This window comes from Nicotiana tabacum, chromosome 17 (assembly GCF_000715075.1).
Source record: "Nicotiana tabacum cultivar K326 chromosome 17, ASM71507v2, whole genome shotgun sequence".
In the NCBI taxonomy this organism is placed as follows: Eukaryota; Viridiplantae; Streptophyta; class Magnoliopsida; order Solanales; family Solanaceae; genus Nicotiana; species Nicotiana tabacum.
In genome coordinates, this window is record NC_134096.1 from 68172331 (window position 1) to 68184895 (window position 12565).

A 12565-nucleotide genomic window follows, 5' to 3' on the forward strand; every position below is an offset into this window, starting at 1 on the left:
TGCCTCTGTACGAGTAGAAAGTGCATAATATCTGGCCTGGCCTCCCCTCTAGGGCGACCTCTACCTCCTCGACCTCCACCTCGAGCTGGTTGAGCAGATGGGGTGGCAGCTGGTGCTGTAATTATAGACTGAGGACCCGGTGGAGCACGTTGTGGTTGAAAAGTCTGTGGAGGTGCACCCTTCTTAATCCTGGGGCAATCCCTCACCATGTGGCGAGTGTCGCCACACTCAAAATAAGCTCTGGGAGGGCGTGGCTGCTGTGACTGGCTCGGGCCAGGTCTGCTGGACTGGCTACTAGGAACACCCCATGCATGAGGCACACTAGATACTGGCGGTGATAAGGCTCTTGTGGTCTAGAAGGAGCTGGAACACCGCTGGAGGCTGGAAGAGCTGAATGAACGGGGCGGCTCACATAACCCCCACCATGGCAAGCTGTTGGGGCACGAGCTCCCGAATAATAACCAGCCTCTCGAGACCTCTTGGCCTCCCTGTCCTCTCTATCCCGGGCAAACATGCCCTCGAATATCCTGGCAATACCCACAGCTTGCTGATAAGAAATATCCATCTCCAATTCTATGTCCATACTACTCCGGATGCTGGGATAAAGACCCTCAATAAACCGCCGAACCCTCTCTCTAACTGTGGAAACTAAGGCCGGTGCATGTCAGGCCAAATCATTGAAGCGAATTTCATACTCTGACACAGTCATAGCCCCCTGGCACAGCTGCTCAAACTCTGCGCGCATGAGTCCCTGAGGCTCTAAGGGACATACTCTCTCAAAAATATGTCCGAGAACTGAGTCCATGTAAGTGAAGCTGCCTCAGCCGGACTACTCAACTCATAAGCACGCCACCACTGATAGGCTGCTCCTCTAATCTGGAATATGGTAAAAGAAACCCCGTTCATCTGCGCTATGCCTATAGTACGGAGAATACGATGACACTCCTCTAGAAAACCCTTAGCATCATTTGTAGCCAATCCATTGAAGGTAGGTGGGTGGTACTTCTTGTACCTCTCAAGTTTGAGCTGTTCCGCCTCAGAAGTTGCTGCCCTAACCTCGGGCTGAGCTTGAGCTACCGGCTGCATTGGTACAATCTCTGTAACCTGGTCGACCTGAGCCCGCTGCTCTGGAGTACCGGTGACGGGAGTCTGTGCTCCTCCCCCGGCCTGAGATGTGGTAGGAGCAAGTGGAATCAATCCAACCTGAGCTAAGGTGCTGAACATGCTCAGAAACTGGGCTAGAGTCTCCTGGAAGGCTGGTGCAGGAACAGGTATCTCAGGTATCTGCCCTCAAGCTTGAGCTACTGGGGGCTCCTCTGTAGCAGCTTGTGCGGGTGCTCTGGCTGCACCACGTGGACGTCCTCAGCCTCTACCCCGTCCCCAGCCTCTTGCGGCTCTAGCAGGGGGTGCGAGTGCCTGTTCATCAGATTCGCTTGTACGTGTCCTCACCATCTGTGAGAGAATAGAATACAGAAATTTAGAATCTCTGAAGTCAAAAATTTTAGCACGACAAGGAATCAAAGTAGTGAAATTTTCCTAACAGTTTCATAGCCTCCCGAAGATAAGTACAGACGTCTCCATACCGATCCGCGAGATTCTAATAAACCGGCTTGTGACTCATGATACCAATGAACCTAGAGCTCTGATACCAACTTGTCACGACCTAAATTTCCCCTTTGTATAATATCGTGATGGCACCTAGTCTCTATGACTAGGTAAGACTAACATTTGCGGAATAATGAAAAGAAAACATAATTTTAACACTTAACCATTCAAAAATACACAGCAACTCCCAAAACCCGGAACATCGTGAATCACAACCTACAGAAGGAAAAGTCTAGTGTCTCTATACATCAGATTTCTAACAAGGAAAAATACAGAAGATAATGGACATGTGAAAGAGTAGAAGGGGACTCCGAGGTCTGCGGACGCGGCAAATATACCTTGAAGTCTCCAAAGCTGTCCCGGCTCACTGATAGTGCGGTTGATAAGGTGAACCTAGATCTGCACACGAAAAACATGTGTAGAGAGTAGCATGAGTACACCACAATCGGTACCCAGTAAGTGCCAAGCCTAACCTCGGTCGAGTAGTGACGCGGTCAGGTCAGGGCCCAACTGGTAAATATATAATAAAATAATATAGAGTGTAATACCGCAATAAAATAAAGGCTGAAATTTAACAACAATGAAATCATAGAAGGTAACAACTCAGTACACAGAAACACAATAGGGGATCTCTCGAGATACCGTTTCATAGTCCCAAACGTAAATGAGCAGGGGGATCTCCCGGAATACCGTTCCGTAGTCCCAAAGTAAATGTTCAGGGGGATCTCCCGGAATACCATTCCGTAGTCCCAAAGTAAATGTGCAGGGAAATCTCCCGGAATACCGTTCCGTAGTCCCAAAGTAAATGTGCAGGGGAATCTCCCGGAATACCGTTTTGTAGTCCCAAAGTAAATGTGCACGGAAATCTCCCGGAATACCGTTCTGTACTCCCAAAGTAAATGTGCAGGGGGATCTCCTGAAATATCTTTCCGTAGTCCCAAAGTAAATATGCAGCGCAAATAATAGAAATACAACTACATTACGAAATTCTTACAATTTAGACTAAGTACCAGTCAGGGAAGAAGCAGAAAATTCACTAAGCATGCTGCACATAATTCATATAAATGATTAAGACACGTAGACATGTTGTATTAGACTAAACATGATAGCTGCACATATTGGAATAACTCAATTAAGAATTAAAATAGATTAGTGTTCATTAAAATGGCATAACTCAAAATAACAGGAAAACATGTTGCTGCTCAGCAAGAAAATCGGGTTTTACCACAACTAGCCCGTGTACGTACTCGTCAGCTCACGTACACGGCGCTCACATAGCACAATAGTTCCAAATCTTAAAGGGATTTCCCCACGCAAAGTTAGGCAAGCCACTTACCTCGAACCAAGCTCAATCAATCGGTCACAATGCCTTTCCCATGAATATCCGGCTCCGAATGGCCCAAATCTAGCCAAAAGCAATTACATATCATAAATACAACAATAATAGACTCATCTAATTAACGAAATCAACATTTTAATGAAAATTCTGAAATTAACTCAAAATCGCTCGTGGGCCCCACATCTCGGAACCCGACAATAGTTACAAAATATGAACGCCCATCCAACTACGAGTCCAACTATTCAAATTTTATCAAAATTCGACATCAACTTGAGCCTCAAATTTTCAATTAAAGTCTATGAGGATTTCTACCATTTTCAACCCAATCTTTACCCATTTGAACCTAACAATCTTTCCACAACCTTATTGGTATGTATACATAATACTCTTACACCCAAGAATCATACTATTAATCACCCATCTTTAATCCAAACTCGAAATTGAAGAATTGAGGAATGAAATTCTCACCTCTTTGAAGCCTTGGCAAGATCCTTGTGAAATCTTCAAACCTTGAACAAGAAATTGATGGATAAATGACTAAGTCTTCACTTTCTTTCTCTAAAATTCTCTCACCTCTCTCTAAAATATCAGATGAAACCCTTCAAAATGACCCCCACTAGTGTTTTATACGAGTAGGGTCGGGTTTATAAAATCAGAAAAATAAAGCTCCGAAACAGGTTATGCGGACCACATATCGGTCGCATAATTGGTATCCAAAACTGGCAAACATCTGTCTGTGTATGCGGTCACTATGCGGTCCGCATACCTGTTCTGCGGTCGCATAGTGACCGCATAACAGTTATGCGGTCGCATAGTCGACCGCAGATTTATCCAAACTGGCCCTCTTCTGCCTCACTTCTGCGGCCATTATGTAGCTCGCAGAGTGATTATGCGGTCGCATAATGGACCGCAGAAATACATTTTTCTGTTAAAAATTTCCCTTTACTTCTCGGTGCATTGTTCAACCCAAAAAGTCCGAGCCGCAGCCTTTTTACTAATTGATCTACCTCGATGCCACAAAAACTTAATTTCCTTAGGAAAACCTTCCGGGTCACTACACATACGTCAACATCTGGTCAACCTTTTCAACTGAATTTCGAAACCTTGGAACTAGGTGTTCCAAATCATTCAAAAACCTCACCGGACCCGAATCAATTATCCTCGGCAAGTCACATAACAAATGTAAAGTATAAATTAAGTAGTAAATGGGGAAATGAGATTATAATACTCAAAACGACCGGCCGGGTCGTTACAGTGGTATCGACTTCCACTTCCACCAATAACCTGGCAAAATTTAGACCAACCTTCTTCTCGGTGTTCTTATCCACCATTAGAGGTTTGCCTACCAGATTACCAAGCTTTCTTAGATCCTTTGGACTCCAATACTTAAAATTAAGCCCGGGTAGCTTGATCCAAATTGGAACCATGAATAATTCTTCTCTAGTGAACTCCATGTCCGACGATCAAGCTTTAACAATAAGCGGCTTGTTATCAAAATGATATATCCCACCTTGAATTACCTCATTCTTCCCTTCAGCACTGTCGAATCGAACTAAAATTATACCATTCTTAAGCATTACTATTTTGTTTATCCCATATTTTGCCCACAATCTCTGAATAAACCCATTTAAAACAACAAACGGTGTATGAGCTCCTAGAACATAATATACTACGACATTTTTTCAAAATTCTATCTCAGAGCTAATATCATCATAGTCGATTTCCCCAATGGGGTTCTTACCATGAGTATTAGGTTGACAATACTCCAATTAGAACCCAACATTTTCTATACTGCTTTCCCTTGATTGTTTTGCTCTGCTTCTCGGCTCGCTATCCCAATCGACTCCAATTGCTCAGTTTGTTCCACCTCATCTGCCCAGGACTGCTTGCGATTCTCCTTTGAATGTTGAATCACCTCCATCCATTCCTTTAGCTTTTCTGCATCCGACTGCTTCAGTGTAATTGCAGTCCGATTCACACTTTGAGTCAAATTAGGTCTTCTATCATCTCATACTTTCCATAACACTCTGTTGTTTTCCTATACGTCCTCGTTGAGTAGCTATAGACTCCTCTGCCATTTTTGCTTTCCAAGAGGGTACCCGAGCTCTCTTACCCATGGCAGGCGCAAGTTAGATAAACGTGTGCCGAGAGCGAAGCGAATACCTCATCTTAGTATTATTTTCCAAATTATCCCTTACTGATTTAAGCATTTTCTTTTCTTTTTTGTTTCTTGCTTCTACCATTCTTTTAAAATCAGATGCATGAATCATATTGTAATTTTTCAAATTTTTTTTTTGACTTTTCTTGTTTTTGATTTTTTCTTTGTGTAATGTCTTGTGGCTTTCGAATTATCTTTTTCTTTTTTTACACTAAAGCAAATTATCTACATCCTTCTTTTGATTATCAATTATCTTCCTACAAACAATCATTTTTAATTTCTTATGTTATTCCTTTAAAAATGCAAGGCAAGTCTTCTACTATTATGAAGGCGTTGTACGATAGAATTAGAGAAGAAATTGTTGAGAAATGTTATCATGTGTGAGTGATTTTGCTTATTATTTCATGGTGGATTATCAATACATAGTAACTTTTGAAATAGACTTCTAATTCATACTGAATGCTATATTTTGATTATTCAAATCATCATGTAAACAATAAGTAATTATACTAGATAATATATTTTTTTTGTTATAACTATATATGTTATATTGATCTAAATCTTTAATATGTATGTTTACTTTCTGTTTTATATTTTAATTATAAATAAAATAAAAAATAATAAAAGTCTCTTACAATAAATATTTGAATTTATTTTTCTCTTTAAAATAAATATAAGACTTTGGTACTATCTTTTTTGGTAATTTGACACTAAAAAATATTTTTTAGAAAGATTAACCAAACACAATTTGCTTACCAAATATTATAAAAAGTACTTCTTAAATGAATTAGCGAAATATAAATTATTATTTTTTCAGAAATACTTTTAAAAAAAAGCACTTGTAAAAAAAATAATTTTTAAAATAAATTGTTTTTTACAAACTCTTCAAACATTATACTTGAGTACTTCAAATAATGGCTAAAATTTCGATTATATTTTAAATAGCGGCTATTTGAGCACTTCTCACTAGATTATATTTGGTTCCATAGCTCCAGAAATCAGAAGAAAGATGGGAAGCTTTCCACTTCCCTCGCCGTCGTCGTCTCTACTGATTTCCAGCTCCTCTTCCATTTCGGGAAGACCATCATCCACAATTTTTTATCCTCGCAGGCGCTTTAGGCAAGTCTTGTTCCTTCTTTTTTCGTTTTTCTCCGATTCTTGCCATATAATTTTACATTTGGGAAGTTTAACTTTCTCATTTCTATTTCAGAAAGGCGCAAGCACTCTCCGTTTCCTGCGATTACTCTTGTTTCGAAGTAAAGCTCTCTTCTTTTATTTCTTTTCCTGAATGATAAATTTTGTATTATTTGCTCCTATATCTTTTCATAATCTTAGGATAATTAATTCCTGCAGAGTTCTTTAACATTGTTTTGCTTCCCCATATTTGGGATTTAGATGTATAGCAGGCTTCCTTTTCTTTGTTGTGGTGGCGGCAAAAAATGTTATGTTACTTAGGTGGGTGGACCTTATTCTGTAGCATATACACGATTTAAACCAACAAGTCATTCAGCAACTTTTTATTGAATTCCCAATGATATTTCTTTTTTCTTTTAATGATATATCTTTTTAAGTATCCTATAATCCTAGTGGTGTACTTTTCACTTTTATTTTAATTTTGTATAATGTCAGCCTGAGATGATTTTAAACGGAGAAATATGGTTAGTGAGGATTGATATAACCAATCCGAACTTGTTTTGGATTGAGACGTAGTAGTAATTGTTGTTTGTAGACTCCTAGAGGTTTATAAGTATTAGAAACACGGTATTCCAAATAACTCTCCTGCCATCTTAATTAACAAGGGATGAAGCCTGCTGAACTTGAATTCATTTTTCTCTTTTTTATTGATCTTTTTTGGTTGTCCAGATATTAGTTAACATATTGCGGTTGTATTGTGGAGGTGCTAATAATAGATGTTCGACCCTTTTCCTTTTTATGGATTTTTGGAGATAAAGGACGTGTCTTATCGACCTCCAGGGACCAAGATCAACCTATTGAGTCAAGTCAATCTTTCAATTCCTGAGAAAAGGTACAGTCTGTGTTGCTATAATTCAAATGCAATACCTTCATTACTGTCATAAATTTCCTTTGTCATCTTGTCAGATCCTGGTTTAGAGCTAATGAGGGATTATTTCGTCTATTTCTTGATTGGATGGAAGCACGCATGAGATCCGAAATCCAGCATCTCATAAAATTTTCAAATGTTTTAGCTGTTCAATAAGATTTGTAAAAACATATGAAGCTGTCTATGGAACAATGTCGCTGCTAATCAACTAGGATCTCAAATACTGATATGCATTTTAAAGAGGCTCTGTGTGGAAGAGAGGATCTGACATGGGTTTTTTGTAGTTTTGGCTTGATATTTGGACGAAGTGGCAGTGGAAAAACTACTTTATTGCAGGTCTTCCTTTTGATTTTGTCTTTTCTATTCAAATTCATTTTAGCCTTTCTCTTGTCCAACCAATGAAAGGTACTTTGTTCAGGCTGCTTTTTATCTTTGACCTTCTCCATGCAGCTGCTTGCAGGGTTAAGCAAACCAACGTCAGGTTCCATATATGTGCAGCGATATAGTGATGATGGTGAAAAGATGAAGTCTCCTGAACCTTTACAACCCGAAAGAGTTGGCATTGTTTTCCAGTTTCCTGAGAGGTACTCATTTTTTGGTTGGTGGTGTTTCATGCTCTGTCAGGATGTTCTTTGTGATACAATGCGATTTTCATGAATAGGTTCATATTGAACATAATGCATTTTCATTTGCTGTTTTTTATTGAGAAAACAACAAAACCGCTCCAGGTAGCAATGCAATTATTTAAACTCTATTTTGTTACTCTTCAATTCTGGTATTATGTACATAAGTATATAGATTTATCTATTTACATGCATATTAGTAAAGTGAGTATTGCATGGTTAGGTAGGTACATAAAGTTTAAGCAGTTCTTTTTGTTTCCAATAGCAGTTTATTCAACTTGATTTTGTTTGTTTCACTGCCTTACAAATACTTTGTTGCTGACACAGTTCTTGATGAAGTTACATTTGGATGGCCAAGACAAAAGGGTGGCCTCCAATTAAGAGAGCTTCTTGCATCGAGACTTCAAAAGGCCATTACCTCGGTACATATTCCTTTAGTGCGATTTAAACTGTCTTTTAAATTTGTCTTCCAAAGGAGAAAAGCTCGTCCGCGTTTCAGCAAATTATGACAGGCTTTTTTGTGGTTGACAACTCCTAGGTTGGTCTAACAGGAATGTCTTTGGACAAGGATCCCCACTCATTAAGCGGTGGCTACAAACGTCGGCTTGCCCTTGCTATTCAGTTAGTAAGGATTTCTCATTATGAAAAACTGGAAGTACTTGTATTCCGTTTATGTGCATTTATGTGAACATGCATATGCCCATTTGTGTGACAAAATATTGTTGATATCTTGGGTGATCATCTGTCTATTAATATAATATTTCTCTTTACACAGGTTCAAACACCAAATTTATTAATATTGGATGAGCCTCTTGCTGGTCTCGGTATGAAGAAGCTCACCGCTGTGATCTATTTCATTTTGTTCTTTGGACTAGTATTTTTCTTCCCATTTGTATGTTTTTCCCTGATCGGGTATTATCCATTAGTTGGTGATTCTCCTACGTATGTATGCTTGGGTAACGAAAGTGCTGGTTTAACGGAACATGAATAGTTGAGATTTCTAGGTTAAATTTGAAAGGAAATAGTAGGAATTGAGATGCCTGCACAAGGATTTTACATTTGATATTTTCGAAGAACAGTCTTTCGTCCCACCATGGTTGTTAAAGTCTGGATCTTCGTATTCTGTAATCTCAGTAATCCGAACTCACAAAAGTTCTAACTTTTTATAAATTGTCTAAAGCACCAAGATTTTAAATTCTTACTAGTAAATAGTAATTAGCTTTAGTAATCTAAAGAAAAGAATCATGTATATGTTACTTACTTTTACTTTATGAAGAACGTAGAAATTATGTTAAATCTTTCTGTCATAGAACATTAAGGTTCTATTTTCATTTGCATTCTCTAATTCTCCAAAAACTAATGGCAACCAGGTGGTATCTCTACATCTGTTTTAGAGGAGCTCTTCTTTGGCTTCACTGAAAAGCATTTTTTTCTCTTAAGTAGAAGCTTAGAATTCCTTGTTGGGTTATGTGTTCTTATTCTCCAAATGGTAACATCGATGTAAAGAAAGATTGTTGTTTTAAAACACTCTTGCCACTATCTGCATACCAGCTCTCATATTTGCTTTTGCTAATATGATTGCCAGAGGTAATCTGGAAATTTATTGTATTAATTATTTGGTATGGGTGGTGCAAGTGGAGTTCAAGAGCTTGCCAGATTGGATCATACCTCAGTTCGGGTTGCATGTTGGATAAAATGGTATGAAGCTTGCTTGTGGTGCAGAGCAGGAGGATTGTTTTATGGAGTGATGCTATTTCCATAGAGATCGGAAAACTTAATTGTACTGGTCTCTTTTGTTTGATGTGATTTGCTAGCATCGTCATGTTCTTGCTTAATGAATTACTTGCTTTTAACTATAAATAACTTCTGTTTGGATTGCTGTAGACCTTGGAAGTTATTAAACGGATACCTTATTTTCGTATTTTGGACCCAACTTTAAATTATATTCCTATTTGAGTAGCTAACCCCAGTGTCTGAAAAAGTGTATATTTTATGAGGGATATCAGATTGGAAGGCTCGTGCAGATGTGGCGAAATTGTTAAAGAATCTAAAGAAGGAGCTAACTTTACTTGTTGTCAGCCATGACCTCAAGTAAGTTCTTGATTTGGTCCATTTGATGTTTTTGTTTACATACGTTATTTTATTGGAAATGTATCACCATGCTGGATGTCTAACATTGTTCACTCGAGGTTGGCATTGATATCAAGAAAATTAGTTGACATTTTCTGGTGAAGCCGTGGATGAAGTCATTTATCCATACATATTAACTCTGGAACTCCCTGTCCCTTTTTGCTCCTTGATAACCGAGAAATCCATTGTTTCGCTTCGAAATCTTTCTTCTACTCCTAATGATTGTCATATGAATTTTTTTTTTTTGTCAGCTCTTTAGCTCTTGCTTAGCTCTTTTTTGTTCATAGCTGACTGTCTTTTATGTACTCTCTTTTATATTTCTTGCATCTTCTGGATGCCATATATAAAATTCCACTCACTTCATCAAAAATCTTTCTTCTACACTTCTCCACTTAAAATATCAGACTTGTTTGCCAATCAACATTCGAACTCGTGATTTGCACCTACCACACATCCTGCATCTACTACCTTTGCCACTCTGTGTGCCACTTTTGGTTGTGCTATAATGATTATATCAAGTGTCATGATAAAGAAATTTTCACTTAACTTTTAGTCTCTTCATTTCAAATTGCGTATCTTGTTTCCTTGTAGCATTTTTATATATGAGCGATGACTTCATATTTTATTGATAATATATTTTAGAGTTCATATAAGAATTTGTTTGTATGACAAGCAGCCAAACAACAGATTAATTCGTCAGATGTTGAAAGCGGAAGAGTAGAGTATCAAATTTTTAAGTGTTTGCAATAAGAGGTGAAATCTTATCAAAGATAAAAAGGAAAACCGATACAATCAATTTGAAATAGAAGGGAAAGACAATATAAGGACACACTTTTACACTTAGCACAATCACCTATTTCCGAGTTAAAGATCAATCAATCTATTGTGCCTCAATCCGTAACTAGTTGGCCTGCTATAGTTTTCACTACTCTCCTTGAAGGATACCAAAAACTAGGGGTGGCCACTATTTTTCATAGGTGAGGTAGAATTGCATTCAACTCTCAACTCGAGCATATTCACACAAGGGTATTTAATTGGAAGACGATAAATCATCATTTTGTTTCTGGTACTCCTTTTCCCCCCCTAGCAATCCATCGTGGTTCTTGATTAATTGTTAACTACACATAGCTGGCGGTGAAATTCTGTATGTTCCTATTTTATTTGAAAATTTAGTTCCTTCTCTAATAGCTGCATTGATGGTGATCTACAGGGAGTTGGCATCTTTGGTCGATCAATCTTGGAGGATGGAAATGGGAGGAGTACTTAAAAGAGAGCCACTACCCATTTAATACTCGGGGATTTATTATGTTCCCAGCCATTAGTTTCTGATGCAATGGATTAGGTATTAGCACAGCTATTAGGCCTCTTTATTGTCGCGCTCTTTCAGTCAAGGCTGATCCTAGTTAGACTGGGAAAACAATAAGAATTGAGTAGTAGTAAATGAAGCTCAAAAGATAAAAACGGCATGGTGAGTTACCATTGAAACAAGAGTGAAACTTTGATCTTTCACTTTAATTAGAGGTGTCAAAGCAGGTTGGGTTAAAGTCCCAAGCCGCCCAAAGTTTGCTTGGGTCAAGATGGGTTGGTTTAGAAAGGGCTGAGAAGCGTGTCATAACCCAATCTGCCCAAGTAGACCAAATATATTTGTCATAGCTCACTATGCAACCAAAGTCCTGTTTTTAATTCAAACCATGCAGATCTTAAATATAATGTATGTGTATTTTAGATGAACAGAAGAAGACTTCGGATTATTCAAATCATATGCTCATATGCAACTTTCTGTGTTTCTATGTTATTAAGTGAGGTTGCTCTATTGGCAACAACTCTTAGTTTCAACGAAAGAGGTTGGGAGTAGGGGTGTCAATGGTTCGGTTCGGCCGGTTATTTTATAAAATTTATGTCATACTAATTTTTCGGTTATTCTATTATATATAACCAAAATTAGACCTTTTGAAACTGTCCCAATCATGTCGGTTTCTCTTCGGTATCAGTACGGTTTGGTTAATTTTTTGTATTTTTTTTAAATGTCATGTAAAAGTCATTAGTAGAAGTAGAATGCAATAACATACGTACTTTTATAAGACTTGGCAAAATTTTCTAGACATTTTTACAATTTAAAAGGTGATGAATTAAGAAAACATGAAAGATAGCTACAATATAGATTCATCAGCTATTCTACTACAACATAAAAGAAACTAAGTAAATACGAAAGATATTAACTAAGTTGAGACTCAAGAATAAAGTCTATAGAAGATTAAATATTCAAAAAGAAAATTTGAATCATACGAAACGAAACATATTCAATACATTATAATTTGCTATTCATAATTGCTATAATACCTTGTGTCTTGCTAGTGAATATGCTGGAAATAATTTAGTTTCAATAGAAGTAGCATAATTTGGGAATTATGATTTTGAGTTTAATTACTTGTTGGCTCGTAATTGTTTCATAATTCCAAGGCCCAAGAAAAAATTTAATGCTTTTTTATTTTTAAACGTAATATATAAATATATTTTTCATATTATAAATTTATTCGATATGGTTCGGTATTTTTTCGGTTTATTTTCATAAAATAAAAAACCTACCCTAATTATCGGTACGGTTATAGATTTATATAAAAACTTACGGTTTTATTTAAAAACAAAAC

The 12565-nt window shown here is 37.6% G+C and overlaps 1 protein-coding gene across 3 annotated transcripts; it reads left to right on the forward strand.

Annotated features, from left to right (window-relative positions):
- Window positions 1-6051: 6051 nt before the first annotated feature.
- LOC107799773 (ABC transporter I family member 11, chloroplastic-like) lies at window positions 6052-11703 on the forward strand. Of its 3 annotated transcripts, none has more exons than XM_075234442.1 (10): window positions 6052-6225; window positions 6317-6358; window positions 7055-7128; window positions 7449-7500; window positions 7615-7748; window positions 8095-8209; window positions 8326-8412; window positions 8563-8611; window positions 9794-9878; window positions 11128-11703. In XM_075234442.1, exons 1-10 carry the CDS (start codon window positions 6112-6114, stop codon window positions 11204-11206), a joined length of 831 nt encoding a protein of 276 aa, XP_075090543.1. In that variant the 5' UTR covers window positions 6052-6111; the 3' UTR covers window positions 11207-11703. The 3 variants fall into 3 exon arrangements, with proteins under 3 accessions (XP_075090543.1, XP_075090542.1, XP_075090544.1); XM_075234441.1 differs by having other exon boundaries at window positions 6053-6225; window positions 7049-7128; XM_075234443.1 differs by having other exon boundaries at window positions 6131-6225; window positions 6966-7128.
- The last annotated feature ends 862 nt before the right edge of the window (window positions 11704-12565 follow it).